The sequence below is a fragment of the Canis lupus genome, chromosome 5 (assembly GCF_048164855.1).
Source record: "Canis lupus baileyi chromosome 5, mCanLup2.hap1, whole genome shotgun sequence".
Taxonomy (NCBI): Eukaryota; Metazoa; Chordata; class Mammalia; order Carnivora; family Canidae; genus Canis; species Canis lupus.
Genome location: NC_132842.1, coordinates 78165966 through 78185389, shown reverse-complemented (window position 1 = coordinate 78185389; position 19424 = coordinate 78165966). Strand labels below are relative to the sequence as shown.

Below are 19424 nucleotides of genomic sequence, written 5' to 3'. Positions count from 1 at the left end.
GATCCAAGAAATGGTAGACTCAGAGGATGGGAAGAAATAACTTTTATAAAAACCTCATGTTATCCAAATGTACTTCAGTCCACTTTCCTCTTCTGATAAGGTGGTCAGATTTTTCGCAAGTGCAAGGAGTACTTGATTTCCTGATTCTGAATTAATAGCAAAACTGCATGAGAGGAATGTCACATGCAATACATGTTTGCCATCATTTTGGAATGCATGAAAGCCAAGGCACTGAACCCCAAACTGAGACACAATCCCTCGCTCCCTGGAGGAGACATGCAGGTGCCTCCTCTTGGACCCAACACTAAGACCATGGGACGGTGTGTAAGGAGGGTACGCTGGAGCCAACACGGAGCATCTAATCTGAAGACACTTTTCCACAATTACGGCAAGTTCTTCACTTTCATGCTTTATTGAAAGTAAAATATGAATCAAAGACAGGTATTGGTAAGCAGGTTATGTCTCTAAGAATTACTTTTTAGTTCAGAGCAGAATGTTGTCCCATCTACTGTGATACAAATCCTTTATGGACCAATGCATCTGGTATGAAACTCGAGCAAGGAAATATAACAGAACTTTATTCCCTCCCGTGACTATAAATCTCGTATGTAAACATGATTTACGGTTACTGCTACTAAACTGGTTCCATCTTCACTTGCCCCCCTCCCGCCCACCACCCTCCCTTAAATATAAAATTTGAAACATTTCCTTCAAGTCTGGTGTCCTTCAGTGCAATCTGCTTTATTTGACATAAGGCATTTGGGACAGTCACTTCGGAAATAGTTCTCCGCCTTTTTGGAAGAGTCATAGAATGGTTTGATTCTTAAATCCACCTTTTCGTTATTGTTAATGCCCTAACATGCCAAACTCCTCTCTTCCCTTCTGGTCATTTCTTTAGCAGTCAGCAATTGTTCAAGAGATTAATGTCCAAGTAGACCAGTACCTGGGAAAAGAAACACACGTGGAGGTACAGTTGGGAACCGAAAATTCCATTTGCCAAGAATGCATCATCAACAGGGAACATCCAACTTAATAAATGATCACAGCAGCCCCTTGACGTTGAAGGATAAAAAAAAAAATATCAGCAGACTCCAGGCTTTCAGCTAAATCACATTTCTGTTGAAAGCCATGTGTTTCCTACGTGGTATCTTCACACATGTTAATCAGATTCTATTGATGCTTTCATTTGATGGCCATTTTTCATAAAGAAATTTTTTGCTTTGTTTTTGTTTTAACCACATCAGGAGTTTCTTTGTAGTAGTAACGTGTAGACAACAAAGCTGCATTGAGAGGAGGGTTTTATTTAGGCCAGTATCTTTGCTCACTCATTTGCTTTAGCAAATAACCCCTGGTATCTGATTCAAGCTCATTTCTTGGCAGAATCACCAGCTGCCTCGGACCTCTGGAGTAGGCCAAAAAGAATCATGATGGCAACAGTTATATCTGTAGATGTCAAAGGTCTGTATCTGATGAGTTAATAAGTATTGCTGCACCGAACTATAGTGGCCATGATGTGACAACACACCACTGTGTCTCCATCCAAAGTAATAATCCAAGAAATGCCTGCATTCTTAATAGATTAACGAAACCTTTTCACTGTACCAGATATAATTCAGCAAATTCCTTTCCTCTAATTCTTAACAGTGATACACAATCTGTTTTCCGCTAAGATGGGACTGATTGAAGGAACTGGGAAAAGGTAAATGTAAATGTCAAAACACCACTAGCTAATCCCTTAAACTCCCACCCCGCCCCCCTCCACCAAATGAGAAAGGGAAAGTAAGACGGACATCTGGCAGTAGATACTTTGAACACACGGCCCTATCTGAGGCCTGAGTGCTGAAAAAGATAATGAAGAAGCTTGAATAAAAAATGCATTTAACTAAAATTAATTTCAGTCATGAGACTCAGATTGAATTAAATTTTAAAATCAAATTACAGCCTTCGCTTTAAGAGAAAATTACAGTAGGACTCTGACATTCATGAGCAAAACATGACAAATGTAACTTACCTTTAAACCCTTCTTCCGGCATACATACTAGAAAAAAAAGAAGAAGAAAAAGAGAAAAAAATTCCAAAATGAAAAGACTGTTGGGATACACAAGAGTAAGATCACTTCGATGTCTAAAGACAAATATTCACCCATAATGATTACCTCTGAAGTTTTGGGTGAGAATAAACAGATGATGATTTTTATTTTTATCAAAGCAGCACACGTACCATCATTAAAAAAGTCCAAACACAGTAACTGGAGCCAGTTTTTGCAGGACACTGGGGGAGGCCTGGAGAAAACCAGGCGACCCGTGTCCTTGAGAGCCGAGTCTCCCGTTTCCTGCCATTTCCACATTCTAGAAGGAACCACTTGTGATTTGGATAGTGCTTTCTTCTGGTTTTTATTTCCAGATAATGTGTTGAGATGACCCTTGAACAACGTGGGGATGGAGGCACTGACCCAGAGCATGGTTGGAAATCTACAGAGCTTTGGACTCCCCTAAATTAACCACTAATACCCTACTGTTGACTGGAAGCTTTCCCAAAGATAGTCATTCATCACATATTTTCTATGTTGCACGTATTACAGACAGTATTATAACAATCCAGTAAACTAGAGGAAAAAAGTGTTATTTCTTTCATTTTAAAGATTTGAGAGAGTGCAGACAAGGAGGGCGGGGGATAGAATCCTGAGCAGACAACCCATTGAGTACAGCTTCATCCCAGGACCCTGAGATGAAGTTAAGAGACCCTTAACCAACTAAATCACCGAGGCACCCCAAGAAAAATATTATGAAGAAAATCATAAGAGAAAATACATTTACAATGCTGTACGTGCACTTAAAGAAAAAAAATCCATGTATGAGTGGACCTGCACAATTCAAAGCCATGTTGTTCAAGGGTCAACTGTATTGTTATCTCCTTACTTAGATGCTATCTAATACCTTCCTCAAAGAAAAGTAAAAATCCAGTTCTTCTACCACGGCTTATATAGGACCTGCCCCCCAGACCATCTATCCTCCTGACAATTATATTCTCTGTTAAGCCAGTCAGGCTCCGATATTCACGTTGTTTTTATTCCATGAACAGTGCTGACAGTCGGGACTCTTTCGTGTGTCTTGGTTATATTTCCTGTCTGGTGGGGCTTGTCTCATCTTTCTGGAGTTGTTAACTGCTGCATTATTTATGTCTTCCATTTTCTCTGTACCATCTCCAAATCAATCATAAGCTCTTTTAAAGATGGGTAAACCTGCAGACAGCCATCCATCACTTCCACTTTGCCCCCATGGACATCCTTTGCCAAAGCCTGTGCCCCTGGCTTCGATCTGGACATGGGGTGCTCACCTTGCCTACACAGAACTTCTCTTCTGGGATATCCCTTCACCGTCTCCTAGGGCATTTCCCCATGTTGGATCTCTATTAATTGGTTGAACCATTATAATTCATCTTGACTTACACTGTTGTTTAAGAGGAGCACACCCTTCCATAGTATCTTGGCAAATGGTGCATGGGAGAGAAATGTTTTGAGGCCTCACATGTGTTCTCGAAAAACCATTAAGTGTGAGGGTAAAACAAAGTCTGTCTAGTTGTAGGATTCTAGACCGGAATTCAATGTTCCTAGAATTCTGTGGATAACAGCTTGAATCCACCAGTCTACCTTTTTATTCATCCTGTGAATGGGACTCTTTTCCTTCACCTCTAAGGATGCTTTTAGGATCCTTGAATCCCTAGGTTTTCACTGACTACATTAGTCCATGTAATCGTTTTAATTTTGTGAATCCCTTTCGGTTCCCTGAATGTTCCTTCTATCTAGTTCCCTACCTAGGTGGTATCTCCGTATTATTTATAGTAATACTTAAACTTTCTTATGATTCCTGAATCAACTGCTTTCTCTGGGTTGCTTATTTTAATCTGCTGACAGACACCTTTCAGTTCTGTGCTCTCATTCCATGTCTGGTGGTCTGGAGCTGCCTGTTTCTAACGACTAACGTGTGAGGACTATTCAGGGGGCACCAGAAGGCTTTCCTGAAGGGTACCTGCAGGATGAAGCACTTAGAAATTTACCCGTCTGTAGGTGACTTTCTTCAATTGGCCAATATTCCCAAGTGGTATTTTCCGCCCTCCTGTGTGAGGCAGAAGCGGCTGCCAGCATCTGAACAAAAAGCTAAGGGAGCTCTATCTGCTATAAACAGCCTCAATCTCACCTTTGTGGTTTAATTTGTTCAAAGAGCCGGGACACAGGTGTGACAGGAGCAGTGATTGTTGTTGTGGGAGGGGCGGTCTCACTACTTCTGGTCTCAGGCTCTGGAGTCTGAATTAACTTGGGTCCTTGCAGACCTTTTCCATCAGCAGACTTACCTGTACTTCAATTTCCTCAGGGCAGTTAATTACTACTCTTTTCTCCGCTTTCCATTTCCCCAATTGTTACAGGCCTATTTCTCTTTTTCTGAGCTTCTCTGATAAATGATGTAACATATCAGGCTATCTATCAATATGTAGAACCTTTTTCAAAGTTAAAAGCTTAGTTAGATGTTAGCTAGTTCTAACACGTTAAGCAACACATTCCTCAAACAAGTTTCTTTACCTTGCATGACGTCATCCATTGCGGCATAATCCGCAATTGGCTCATCAGCCTAGAAAGACAAAGGAAGACAATTCAAAACCTTAAGAAGCGGGAGCCTGGAGCAGGAGCATGCCAGACCCTCACACGGGTCGGACCTGAGTCAATGAGTATTTTACAATCAGACACAGATGTAAGCACTGTCTAGTAGAGAATGGGCTTCAAGCCACAGCCAGTGACGTCCAGGAATAACAGAGGATGCCCATCCCAACAATGACGCACTTGTAGACTCATCACTGCCCAAACTACACATTATCTGTGGCGTTGTTTTCCCACTCCTAAAAACACTTTTCGATGTGGATATGTTTAGATCAACAGAGATTATTAAACTCAGATTGAATTATAGGAGCTAGGAAGCCAGTGGTGACAGTGAGTGTGAATTAGGTGGAAACCAAGTCAGGCCGGTCCCCTAGAAACAGGTTAGCTGAAAAAGACATTTTGTTCCCCCTTGCCACAAGGAACAAAACACCCATTCCCCTTTCAGGACAGAAGTCAGCAGCTGTCCAAGCTTATGGCAGGAGGAGCTGCATGGGCAAAGAGGCCAACAACCAGTGTTGGACTCTACCTGCCTGGCGGCACTGCAAATGCTTACACTGATAAGAGCTGCTTGGAGAATTTTTGGACGTAGAGTCCTTAAGGACGGGGCAACTTTAGGCTTTAATTTATTCATGAGAGAGAGGCAGAGACAGAGGCAGAGGGAGAAGCAGGCTCCATGTGGGGAGCCCGATGTGGGACTTGATACCTGGTCCCCAGCATCATGCCCTGGGCTGAAGGATGCACTAAACCGCTGAGCCACAGGGGTGCCCCAACTTTGGGCTTTTAGAAGAATTCCACAGAACTTACGGTTGCCAAGAAAAGCAAAAAATGAACACGAGGAGGGGGCAGGTTAGGAGGAGGGTACATGGATGTGTGGAGGACTGGGCATGGATGTGCTTCACTGAGGGGCCTAACTGGATCTGCCACCAGAACTGAGGGTCCAGGGTAGGAAAAGTACATATTGCAGTTCAAATACCTGACAAATATTCTACTGCATGGATGACACTGGAAGCAGTGTGAATTTGATGCAGTAATGTTTGGTACTTCAAAGTAGGGATATTTCTAGCCACCGAGAAACCAATGAGGCAGAGGGAAGCGGCGAAACGCAGCCCCTAATGCAGCCTGCTCAGTGACTCTTCTTTGATGAACTCTCGAAGCCCCTGCTTTCTGAAACACTTCCCACTACTCCTAAATCTACTCTACCTAAAGCCTATTTCCATGCCTTGGACAAAAATCCTATTAAGACAACCAGAAGTATTTTGACTGCTGTAGCCAAACCTCGTGTCTAACATTTATTTCCTAGTTTGACTGGCCCGTACCACTGAGCCAAAGGAAGAAAGAGGATGCTTTAACAGAAGTATGGTTAAGTAATTCTGCTGATCCAGAAGTTTGGGTGGAGGCAACATCTATGATTTTTAACAAATATTATGAAAACCCCACAAGAACCAACGATATCTGGACCTCCTCTCAGTCTCTTGTGGCTCAGCCAGTGCTGGAATCCAGAGGCCAGCAGAAACTCCCAGCAGTCACTCATTACCACACCCTGCCGAGGACTAGATGCGATCTTAACCAGCGTCTACACATGCATGGTCTTCAAAACCTTGTAGAATTTCCTCATGTAAGGAGCCGTTACCTACCTTTAACAAAATGACAGATTCAGGAATGACACCAAGGGTTCCGAGAGTGGCACAGTCATCACTTAAAATCTTTCCATCAATTGACAGATTCTGGTCAAAAGGAGCAACTGAAAAGGCATGCATGATCTGTGCCAATACAAAAGAAAGTCTGTATAAGGCAAAACACTGATATTTATACCCTATTTGAATAAATGAACACATGGGTTCTTTAAACAAAAAACAAGTCTTCAGGGTACAAAAGACACTACTCTCAGCACACTGGCAACACTCCCATTGAGAGTTAATCCCCCCCGCCCAAAAAAAAGGGAGTTAATCCCAGCCCATGTGGGAACATCCTTAGGAGGTCTGGTAGAGAACAATTATACCCACAGAACCTTGGTTCAGCACCTTGCCACCTCCCCAAGAGTGGTGGTGTGGGCTGTCCAAGGAGCAGAAGGTGGACCAGGCTGATATCTCCTCTGGTTCTAAGATTTGGGCAAGGACATCACTATCATTCTCATCATGCCCAGATCCCACATTCTATTATCAAGTCGAGTCCAACTTCTTTTATAAAACCATCTTTAAATTAACCAGCAGGACATCTGTTTTCTTCTTTCAGTCTTAATTCCGTCATCAAGCCTGGACTATATAATTCAGACCTTGGGAACGCTGTAACTTCTCAGTCTTTTCTCCAGGAACCAAATAGGAATTAAGGGAAGGGACCATGTACCCTATTATAAAATGTCTTGCTTCATGTATTTTATTACATGTATGTTTTATTACCCCAATATCCATGATGTTGTAGGAAAACTATTCTAACTTTATACACGCCCTATTCCTCTACTCTTCAGAATGTCAAAGGATTAAGCAGCCCTGAGCCAACTGTGTGAATAATAGGGCTCAAGAGCTTTCCATGCTGAGAAGACTATGACCAAAAAAGCGACTTTAATGATGGCATACAGAAAAATAAGAACCAGGACAACAAACACTGGCCTCTCCTCCCTGTTAGGCGAAAATCTTAACCGGACTTCACAAAATGACATCAGCTCCCATGAAACAAACAGATGGATCTATGGCTAATGTGCATTGATATCAATGATCTGCCTGTGAATCCCTAAAGTATTTCAGCTGAGCAATTAGTACTAACAGGACACTTCTACCTAAGCCAGGCCATTGCAAAGGCATCAGGCAAAAGTAACCAGCCCCAGGTTATCAAATGGAACCTGGGAGGAAGAAAGAGTTTCAGTGGACGTGTCTAGTGCCAACTGAATGTGGGCAATGTCACAGCTACTGGACTGTGGGGACACTTTCCAAGTTTCTCCACATCACCTCTATGAGGCTGGATAAAGCAAATAATACCTCCAGACAGCACCCTCACTGTGGGGCTCATGCTCAGTACTTTATGTTTTGAGCATACACACAAGGGCATTTAATTTCTTTCAACAACTACTGAAGCTTTTATTAAAAGGCCACTGTGAGTTGGAATGCTTTCCTCAGGCTGGAAATAGGAAAGTCAGGGAGTAAACCCACCCTGGAGGGGGTATAGACGGCAAGGGCAAACCATGTCATGGAGATGGTGACAGAGGAAGGCACCTGTCAGATCTGAGGAGGAGAAGAGGAAAGCATCAGTTCTACAGCTGAAGGCTGAGACAGGTTTGTAGCAGAGGTGCTACGAAAGATACACAAGTCTTCACAAGCAAGGAGAAAACGCTCTTTCAGAATGAGGTACAGGACCATTAAAGGCCTGGAGGCTTTTGGTAATTCAAAAATCATAAAAATGCCCAAGTATAATCACTATTACGTATGTGTGTCTGTGAAGTAGGGGCAGCATCCATGATCTATGGAGCACACCAGGAACGAGACCCGGTTCCCTAAAGGAGAGCAGCTTTGGCCTGCTTGCTATAATGCTGGGGAGCAGGGTGAGGGAGGCGGTGGAGGCTAAAATAAGGAAACACAGAGGCAGCAGCTTCAGCTGGGAGCCGTTTAACCTCGGTGCTAACGTTTCCTCCTCCATAAGACGCGCATCAACACCCGCTCAAAACCTATCTTTGGGAAAATGAAATAATACAATTAAACACTGAACATCTGTGAAAGGAGATGAATCAATTGTACTTCCATTAACTTTACGGTAGAAGAGGTGGATGAATTAATAATCAGGCAAAGCAAGCGTCTTAAGGTTTTAAGCAACTGTAAATGGGCTTGTCTAGAATAAAACATTTACAATTTTATAAAGGTTGTCCTCTTATTAATTTGGAAATGCAATATCCCTGAGAGGAAAGGCTCCATCAAATATAAAAAGGGCATTACATACTTAAAAAAAAAAAAATCACCCACCACTGCTAACTGAGGGTCACAGGCATACCCATTACATACCCCAATGCTGGCTAGGCTGCCAGGTAAAAGGCCACATCTAGTGCAAGCATTCAAAGCTACCACTACTAAGAGGCGACAGAAAATTGTATTGCATGGTCCTTTGTATTGAGTCTGGATCACAGTGACCTCAAAGCCCGGGCGAGGGGCGAGAGGAAGGACACTGAAAGGACCCATCTGAGAAGAGCACATCGGGGGTTTCCTTTGAGCTATTGCTTGCTTCTCATAGCAACTCGGTGCAGGTAACATGCTCCTACACAGAGATTTCTGCTGACTTTTGATTTGTTCTTTAAAAATGGCAGCCCATAATAAAAGCAGAAAGCAGCACAGGCTTTTTGAATGTCTTTATCCACAGGGGCTCTTTTTGTAATTTAAAGGTTTTGAATGTTCGAGGTTTACCACTGACAGGCAAAAGGCCGGTGACAGAAACAAGCTTTCTCAGATGTAAAAGGTACAATAACAGAGTAAAGATATTATGCCAACACGTTTATTTTCAGAGCTACGGGTTCAACCAAGGGAAATACTGTTCCCAGGACAATCTGGAACATATAACACCCTCAAAGGAAGCCTGTACTTTTGCCTCAATTACAATGATAAATATCAGCAAGAAAAAAATGCAGAAACAGTAAACTATGCCACATGAAAGTAGCAAAGAGGGAAATTTGGTCAACTTTTTGGATATATATCAGTGCCTGAAACAGATTAGGAGCCAAATTTTCTTCATGGACATCTTGAACTTATCAGCCCCTCTTGCCTAGGTCTTGAGACATATCGTTGCCATGTTCGTTTATTCTACTTCAGTATTGATACCAAGGAATTAGTGCATCATGAAGCATTTTCATGATGCCTACACTGCATTCAGTGAACTGATGTGGAAACCAACGCTTGCTTTTTGTGGGGTGGGGGGTGGAGTAAGGAGGTAAATAATCAAAAATGAGTATTTAAAAACACTATTTGGAGAACACCACTGCAAAGAAAGGTAAAGGTAACTTTAAAGTTCTATCAATCTTACCCCACTCCCGGTATAATCAATCAATCAAATAAAAATAAAATTCTATCAAGTAGATTTATCTGATACCAAAAATATTGTGACAATTCCAGACTCGTTGGAGTGTATAAACAATGAAGTCGCTGCCTTTTAATTCCCCTTACGTTTCACAGCACATCATGGTAATCAGCTTGATACCTATCAATTGGTCAAAGGAAAACACACAGCATGAGGACTGAGGGACCGACTATCCTGGAAACACACTCTGGGCAGCAAGTGCAATGAATCTCAATGTTTCTCATGATTTGAAAGCTACTCAGAACTTGTGCAAGTTTTCAGAACTCAAATCACTTTCACCTTCACAGAAAGATTCTTGGCGATTTTGTGTGGTTTAAACAATTTTTAAATTTTTTCAAGTAATCTCTACACTCAAAGGGCTTGAACTCATGCCTTGAGACCCGGAGTCGCATGCCCTACAGACTGAGCCAGCCAGGCACCCTTGATTCTTGGATATTTTTAAAACTTTGAGTCTTTCTAAAAGAAAGGGTTATTCCAATTTAGGGGCCCTGTAGGCATGATTGTGAAATCAAAAGAACCCCCTTTGAGTGGACTAATACCATGAGCAGACAGAGGTTAACACGGCCGACTGTGAAAGAAAACAGAGAGAAATACGTAAACATAGGGGAAAGCAGGAACTCATGAAGGTCCTCAGGGTCCAGAGCATATTTAAAACAAAAGTTGTATTTTCCTCACCTGAATTTTCAATTCTTTTAACGTTTGATTAGCAGAAACAAGAAGTGCTTTCTCACCACGAACTTTTCTATGTCGCATACTGCGCCGAATAACTTGCTTTTGATAGGCTATATAATTTTGATGGGTGATCTTTTGTCGCTTTGTTCCTCCATTGCTCTGTAATAAAAGATCCAAAACAAACAAAGCACTGAAATTACCCACTCTGTGACCCACGCAGCTAAGTTCATTACGTAGGCAATAGCAGTTTACTTACTGGTCTCGACCATTTGAAATCAGTGTCAACAAGGAGTAGAAACTTACTGGTGGTTTCATACTTAGCCAGCTCACACAAAATTGGAGGGGGAAAAAGTTGAGGGAGATATACCTCACTACATGTATGCTCCAGGCTATCATTACAAGAAGACATTTAAAAGCAAAATGCTAAGCCTGACCTTAAATCAGAAAAACATACATCTGATAAACTAAAGAACCTTTAAGATTATTAAATTTGATTTGTGAATCCTAACATTGTATCAAAATCTCCTTCCCTTTTGAGAGTGGCATGGAAACTAAGTGTAAACAGCTGAGGACTTGAAAACAAAAGACAGTATTAATAAAGAATCAAACTTGGTTAACTAAAAACAGGATGGCATGTTGTTCCCTGACAGGATCACCAAGTAGCTTTGTCTGTGAAATCTTGGAAAATACGAAACCTGAGACTAATCAAACATTTATATTCTATTGCCAATGGACAGGAAATATAAAGAACAGAGAAATTAACATCAGTGATATAAGGAGGCAATCAGCTGAATCCAGGAAGTGGGACAATCTACAAAAAATGAAACTGAGATCTACTTAAATAACAAAGAGGAAAACAAAGGAGTTGAGGAGGTAGGACCAATATTCTAGATATAACGAACATATACTTTGACTGGATGCTGGTTTGAAAGGAAAATATTTGTGATAGTTGCAAATATCTGAATATGGGTAATATAGAACACTGGGTTAGTTACAGGTTGATATAAGTATTTAAAAGTGAAAAGTCATGATGAATACCATTTACCCAAAGATATACAAAATGTACAGGTATACATGAGTACAGAATTCAAAATGTAGCAGGCCAAAAAAAAAATTATAGGTAAAGACTCAACTGTCTTCCTAAAATACTCCCATAAAGAGGTTCATTGTCAAGAGTCTTCTTTTAACCAGGCCAAGGAATGAGAGAAACAAGATTCTTTAAACAAATTTTTTCCCCTGCTTTAATTAAATCTGGATGAGGTAACCCCCAGGCCATGGCTCTGTTCTTTGCAGTTGTCATTGAGTGTTAGCTGTGCATAAGGAGAGCGGTTTAGGGGTCATTATGGACACACATGCCACATCCTCATTACTAACAGAGCTCCAGAGATTTACACAGCAGAGGAGGATCAGGAAGCAAGCACAGAAGAGCACTGGCTCAGGGTGACACCCGCTGGCTATTCACTGCACAAAGATAGGTTTGGCTTTGGCCCTGGCTATATAGAGGGTCGCAAATGGTTCTAATATTTGTTAAGAAAAAGTTGTGCAGAAGGGGGAATTAAAAATAAACAAAAAGGTATTATCATTTTCCTCAATCTCAATGGTTGAAAGGAAGCTGCAACTAATCCCACAATTAGGAAGGATAAAAATAGCTGCAACAAAACAAAATTGTACTGTAGACATACAAAACACAACCAAATGACAAATCCCTGGACATTAAGCAAGATATATACTTTTTAAATGGCTCTTTAAACAGGTCTAAAAGCTTTTCCCAGAATTATTTTTTTCCAAAAAAGAAAAACAAAAAATACCACATAGAATTTAAATCCAACTTATCTGACAAAAAACAGCTGACTGCTTTTAGATGGCTTTCAATTACCTAAGTGATATCCAACCCCGGATGCATCATTAACCTGTATTGTAGAAAATGTCCAAGTCAAAGGGACTGGGTTGATCTAGCTTAGAAAAAAGGGGAGGGGGATTTGTTTCTCCCCATTAAGGATACACAGAGATGCACCATGTCCTATCATGGGGATTTAAAACAGCAGTTGCAGTCACCACGCACTAAGATACTGTAACACGTTACAAAGATAATGTCAGGATGCTGAAGTTCTGAAAGGCATGACATTCTTCTGGGACCATCTCCTCTTCTAAAGGAAGGACACACTTCAGTTTTTTTTTTTTTGAGGACTAAAATATTTAAAACATTCCAGAGTATTTTACAATATCCAAACAAGGAGAGAGAAGACAGGAGAAAATTATAATGTATATTTAAAAGAAATGCCAGCATAAAAAGCAATGTTTCCCAACATTCTCTGTCTTATTTGTAAATATGAAATCTGTTGTCATCCACAACTGAGAAAAGTAATTCCACATCCACTCTGTAAAAATTGCTGTGGTTATAACCACAATGAACAAAACTAGACATTCAAAAAAACTGGCTTCCCAAAAATCTAAATCACTTGAAAATATAAAGAGTGTTTTAAACAACTCAGGGTGAAAAGCAAAGCTTGAAATAACAGAAGCTAAGGACAATGTGAACATTTACCAAGTTTACCAGAAGAACAGAAAATGAGTCACTGACAACGGACTTGGAAAAAAGATGAGATTTCCAAATTATTAAACCATACTTCCAAGAGATAATCATTGAAACAGTATCATACTGCCAGCCAAGCAATGAAAGAGAAGATGGATATGTTCATGAACCAACATGCCTATGATTTTTTTTAAAGATTTTATTTATTTATTCATGAGAGAGAGACAGAGACAGAGAGGCAGAGACACAGGCAGAGGGAGAAGGAGGCTACATGCTGGGAGCCTGACGTGGGACCCAATCCCGGGTCTCCAGGATCACACCCCGGGCTGAAGGGAGCACCAAACCGCTGAGTCACTGGGGCTGCCCATGCCTATGATTTTAATGCAGCAACTAAAATGAGCAAAATGAGTCTGCGGATCTGTGAATTGCAAGATGGATGGGCTGGGACAATGGGGACATGAGAAGAGTTGATGACAAACACGGTTAGAAGCTGACCACAAAAGATATGTTTCCAAACTCCAATCAAGAAATCAACTCAGGGGGATGCCTGGGTGGCTCAGCGGTTAAGCCTCTGCCTTCAACTCAAGCGTGATTGCAGAGCCCCAGGATCGAGTCCCACATTGGGACTCCTGCCTGGAGCCTGCTTCTCCCTCTGTCTATGTCTCTCTCTCTCTGTGTCTCTCATGAATAAATAATATCTTTAAAAAAAGAAATCTCAAAAACCATCCCCAAAAAACTGAAGACCTACATCTTCAGTGGTCTGATTAAGCACAGTATTTATAACATGTCGTCAAAATTTGGTCTGCGTTACCGTAAAACGTATGGTTCTGCCTTATTGCTAAAGCAAAGGGGGAGTCCAGTGCTACCCGCAGCACAAAGGAGACTGGAGTGGCTGGTCCTGGTCAGCAGGGTGATGCACAAAGTGCTTGTTACTCTCCTTCCAGAGGTATTCACAGGGAGCATTTTAGGAGCTCCAAAAAGCCAGGAAATAAAAATATGGATACCTCTGTACCAGCTGGAAAACTACTAGTAACAAGTACATCACAGAGACCAAGGTTCAAGATAAGAGGGCTTTTCAGGCTTTCTTAAATGTTGAAAATTAAGTAACACGATCAGTGTATACAGACAGCACAACAAATCCAGATAGTTCTGCCTCGGGCACAGAGACGGAGATAGCAGATGGCCCGTATAACACTTTTATTCCTTTAGGAAGAAAGTTAATCATAACGTGACTACTGCATTTTAGCAGTAAATAAAGAAAATTGTCTCATCAGTTAAAACTACACTCTTTTTAGGACAGAAATTTGATGAAATTTAAAGTATTTATAGACACCCTGGAGGGACACCTGAGTATCTCAGTGGTTGAGCAGCTGCCTTTGGCTCAAGGCACGATCCCAGGATCTGGGATTGAGTCCCACATTGGGCTCCCTATATGGAGCCTGCTTCTCCCTCTGCCTATGTCTCTGCCTCTGTATCTCCCATGAATAAGTAAATCTTTAAAAAAAAAAAAAAAAAAAAAAGAACACCCCGGGCAGCCCAGTGGCTCATTGGTTTAGTGTCACCTTCAGCCCAGGGCCTGATCCTGGGGTCCCAGGATCGAGTCCCACGACAGACTCCCTGCATGGAGCCTGTTTCTCCCTCTGCCTGTGTCTCTGCCTCTATGTGTGTGTGTGTGTCATGAATAAATAAATAAAATATTTAAAAAAAAAAAAAGGCCACCATCATCTGACTTTGAGATGCTGAAACATATCTACACCATATATTAACCATATTCCCATGTTATTTCATGTTTTTAAGATACTTTTCTCCAATATCACTATGAATACACAGAATATAATCAAGCAACCAAATAGGAAAATCATTACAAAAATATTAACAAAATACACAGAAAATAGGCAATTTTAACAGAAAAAAATTTATCATGATGAAATACAAAAATACTAATGCTAAGCTGGTCATTTAACTGACACTTCAGAGACCCAGAAATCCCTTCTATAAACTCCATTAGTAAGATAACAATATATTTTGCTTGTAATGAGAAAACTAAGATAATTTTTTCATACTTCTGGGATCCCTGGGTGGCGCAGCGGTTTGGCGCCTGCCTTTGGCCCAGGGCACGATCCTGGAGAGCCAGGATCGAATCCCACATCGGGCTCCGGGTGCATGGAGCCTGCTTCTCCCTCTGCCTATGTCTCTGCCCCTCTCTCTCTCTCTGTGACTATCATAAATAAAAATAAAAAATAAAAAATAAAAAAAAAATTTTTTTTCATACTTCTATAATCCATGGCTGAACAATAAACCGAGATATATAGGATTCTCATTTTAGTCTTCTTTCCCAGCTAAAGGACTAATCATTGTATTACATGTTAACCTAACTCAGTGGCAACAAATATATTAATTCTGGAATAATGCAGCTTATAGATGCTTGAGAGAAATCAAGGTTACAACTGTGTGCCATCAAAACGAAGGAAAGACTGGAAACAAAGAAAGGAGCAGAGAATCAAAAGTCCCACGGAAGGTACAGAGAGATGTCTAGGGACACAAAGTGGCTGATTTCAGAATGGCAGAAGGTAGGACAATGAAAAGCAGCTTTGACACATACTTGATTAAAATCTGGATCTTTTTCTCCATCTGGTTTAGCTTCTTCCTTATCCTCCTCTGTTTCGGAACTACTCACATTCAGCTCTGGAGCTGAATCCTTCATCACCTGAATGCAAACAAAGAGAAGATGGGTCAGACACTTGCAGGGTGTGGGAGCTTTATCAATGGTGGGATAATATATCGGGCAGAAGTTCAAGACCCAGTGGCTGGTTCTTGTCTTTTAACATGTTCGTATTTACTTTTTATCCTAGGAATTGCTCATGTGTAATGTGGTCGCCATAAACAAAAGCAGTATGTGCAGAAGTTATTATTATTATTATTATTATTATTATTATTATTATTATTATTAGGCCTTTACAATGTTATTTTGCAGAAGTTCAAAGAAGTCCCCAGCACAGGAACTATCAAACCATTTAGACATTGGGAACCACAATATTTCCTTAAGATCGAGAAAGGGAAGGATGGAGGAAAGACTCATTTATGTTATGAAATACATAACTCAAAATAGGGGTGCCTGGGTGGCTCAGTCACTTAAGCATCTGCCTTGAGCTCAGATCATGATTCAGGGTCCCGGGATCAAGCCCATGTTGGGCTCCCTGCCTAGTGGGCAGTCTGCTTCTCCTACTACCCACTCTCCCTCCTGCTCATGCTCTCTTGGTAGCTCTCTCAAATAAATGCAATCTTTCCCCAAAGAACTCAAAATAAATAATAAAACCTTTCATAAGTTGGAAATGATTTTAGATACCAATATATACAAGGACTAATAGGCACAAGACTAGTCATTGACACTAACTTCATTTTCTCAGCAAAGCAGGAAAGAAATAAAGTTCAATGTGTGAAGCAGAACCAAAGAGCTTCAAGAGCACACTTTATGAATTATCCCACTAAAACAATGTGTTTGGTTAACAGTCATCAAATACAATATAGTCTAGTCTTGAATTCCGTGAATCCTAGAATCAAATTAATGACATGCCCAGAGATCTGGGTCAGGATCTACCTAAGATCCATTCTTAATATATATAATAAAATGTTCCAAATTCAATCCACAGCAAGATTGATTGATTTTTTTTATTTATTCAGAGGCAGAGAGAGAGAGAGGCAGGCAGAGACACAGGCAGAGGGAGAAGCAGGCTCCATGCAGGGAGCCCGATGTGGGACTTGATCTCCAGGATCACACCCCAGGCTGCAGGCAGCGCTAAACCACCGCGCCACGGTGGCTGCCCCACAGCAAGTTTTAACACACTGGCTCCCAAAATACACCAAAATCTGTCTATTTCATCTACTCTGAGAGAAGAGTACAAGGGGCTCTAAACTGGCCTTTCTTATTCCTGTTCTGCTCTTGCCAATTACAAACACAGTGAGGGTGACATCTTTAGAGCACAAAACCATTCGCACCACGACGTTCCTTGCAACTTTCCAGTGACTTGAATCTATAACTCAGAATCCTAGAATCCTTGGTATGATGTACAAACTATGATAGCTTTTAGTCCTTGCCCTATTTTACTATCCTTCATTGGAAAAACACTCGTGAATACTAGTGTAATGTAGTGTTACTTGAGAGAGACAGAACACAGGAGTGGGGAACTGTGTGTGTGTGTGGGGGGGGGGGGGGGGGGCAGACAGTGAAGCAGACTCCCAGCTGAGCAAGAAGCCTGATGTTGGGCTCAATCCCAAGACCTGAAGATCATAAACCGGGGCAGGCACCTCTGGCTTTTTAAATTTAAATGAATTAAAAATTCAGTTCCTCAGTCACCATAGCCACATTTTCAGTGCTTCACATCATCTGTGGCTATTGCTACCACAGCATACAGCGAAGACAGAATACTATCACTGCAGAAAGCTGGATTGGACAGTGCTGCTCTACACATAACTCTATTGCTTCAGTACATTAGATTTACCACTCTACCAGAAGTACAGAGGTCCATTAAAGGTACAGAGGGGAAATTATGGAAATGAGTAAAATAACTCTCCCAAGATGCATTTCTTTTCCATTTCCCATCTAACACTTCCACCTTCACCTTGATTAGTCTCTCCCCACTTTACCCTGCTAGATTTCCTTCAAAAACATTCATTCCTGTTTAGTCATCTTAGGAGTTTATGAGCATATTCCTGTTTGTTTATTTTACGGGATGTTCTACATCTTTTTGAAATTGAAGTATAATTAATGTATCAGGCTATACCAGTTCCAGGTGTGACATTTGTGTACACTGTAAAATGATCACCAGAGTAATGGTTACCATTAAAAATTCTTTTATTGTGATAAAAATTTTCTTTCAAGGTTTTATTTATTCATGAGAGACGGGGGGGGGGGGAGGGGAGGGAGAGGGAGAGAGAGAGAGAGAGAGAGAGAAGCAGGCTTCATGTAGGCAGCGTGATGAGAAACTCAATCCTGGGTCTCCAGGATCACCCCCTGCGCCAAAGGGATGCGCTAAAGATTTACTTTCTAAGCAACTTTCAATTATGCAATATTATTGACTATAGCTACCACTATATACATAGATTACATGCTCTATATACCCACGACTTACTTACTTACTTACTTACTTACTTACTTACTTACTTATTTATTTATTTATTTATTTATTTATTTATGAGAGAGAGAGAGAGAGAGAGAGAGAGAGAGAGAGAGAGAGGCAGAGACATAGGCAGAGGGAGAAGCAGGCTCCATGCACTGGGAGCCCGACGTGGGATTCGATCCTGGGTCTCCAGGATCGCGCCCTGGGCCAAAGGCAGGCGCTAAACCGCTGGCCACCCAAGGATCCCGCACGACTTATTTTAGAGCAGCCATTCTTTTTTAAAGGAAGAGTAAGATTTTTTTTTTAAGATTTATTTGACAAAGTGAGAGAGAAAAAGCAGGGGGAGCACTAGGCAGGAGGCGGCGCCACGTGGAGTAGGGAGCTCAACATGGTATTCGATACCAAGACCCCAGGATCATTAAATGAGCCAAAGGCAGAAATTTAACAGATTAGGGCATCCAGGTTCCACTGATTTTTTTTTTCCCTATGCTCAAGGTAGGGCTTGAATCCACAACTCTGAGATCAAGAGTCACATGGTCTGGAAATGAACCAGGGTAGGTTCTTTGCAACTGATTTTTTTATGTATTAATTTTTGTTTCCTCTGACTTGTTTATAACTTCTAGTACTTATTGGTGAAGACTCTAGGGTTTTCCATATATAAAATCAAATCATGTACAAACAGTGAGTATAATTTTTTCCTTTCCAGTCTGGATGCTGGATGCTTAAATTTCTTTTGCCACCTCACTGCTCTTGCAAGGACCTCCCATTTTATGTTGAATACAAGCCGTGACAATGGACATCCTCGTTCTTAATCTTAAGGCTAATGTTTCCCTTCCACCACTGAGTATAATATTAGCTGTGGGCGGGTAATATGGGACCTGTATCATATAGGATTACGTTCCATCTCTAAGGAATTTGTTGAGAGCTTTTAATATAAAGCGAAATTGAATTTTGTCAACTCCTTTTCTGCATATATGGAGATGATCATGATTTTATCCATTTTATTTATTGGTGCTTCATGTTGAGAGATTTGCAGATGAATCATCCTTGGAATAATTCCCATCTAATCACAGCGGAAGTTCATTTTAATATACTGTTAAATTTGGTTTGCAGATCTTTTGTTGGTGATTTCTATATTGACGTCCACAAGGGATATTGGCCTGAAACTTTTTTAAGGAGGTACCCATGATGGCTGAAAAGTAAGTTTGGGAACACTCCCTCATCTTCAATTTTTTGGAAGAATGTGAGAAGGATTAGTATTAAATCTTCCTGAATGTCTGGTATAATTAAAAAAAAATTTTTTTTGGGGGGGGGGGTGTGCCTGGGTGGCTCAGTCAGTTAAGCATTTGCTTCTAGCTCAAGCTATACTATCAGGGTCCTGGGACTAAGCCATGCATTGGGC

General features: G+C 41.1%; 1 protein-coding gene across 5 annotated transcripts in view; it reads right to left on the bottom strand.

Moving 5' to 3' along the window:
- Positions 1-388: 388 nt before the first annotated feature.
- Positions 389-19424, bottom strand: part of USP48 (ubiquitin specific peptidase 48) — an 84046-nt gene continuing 65010 nt past the window's right edge. For 2 of the 5 annotated variants that reach the window (XM_072827941.1, XM_072827942.1), the window contains exons 22-27: positions 15508-15612; positions 10376-10531; positions 6286-6411; positions 4577-4625; positions 2012-2038; positions 389-943 (exon numbers count right to left, since the gene is read on the bottom strand). In XM_072827941.1, coding sequence (XP_072684042.1) covers positions 921-943; positions 2012-2038; positions 4577-4625; positions 6286-6411; positions 10376-10531; positions 15508-15612 — 486 coding nt within the window. In that variant the 3' untranslated portion in view covers positions 389-920. Of the gene's footprint in view, positions 944-1060; positions 1281-2011; positions 2039-4576; positions 4626-6285; positions 6412-10375; positions 10532-15507; positions 15613-19424 lie in introns of those variants that run through there. The other 3 variants (XM_072827938.1, XM_072827943.1, XM_072827940.1) reach the window with 2 other exon arrangements.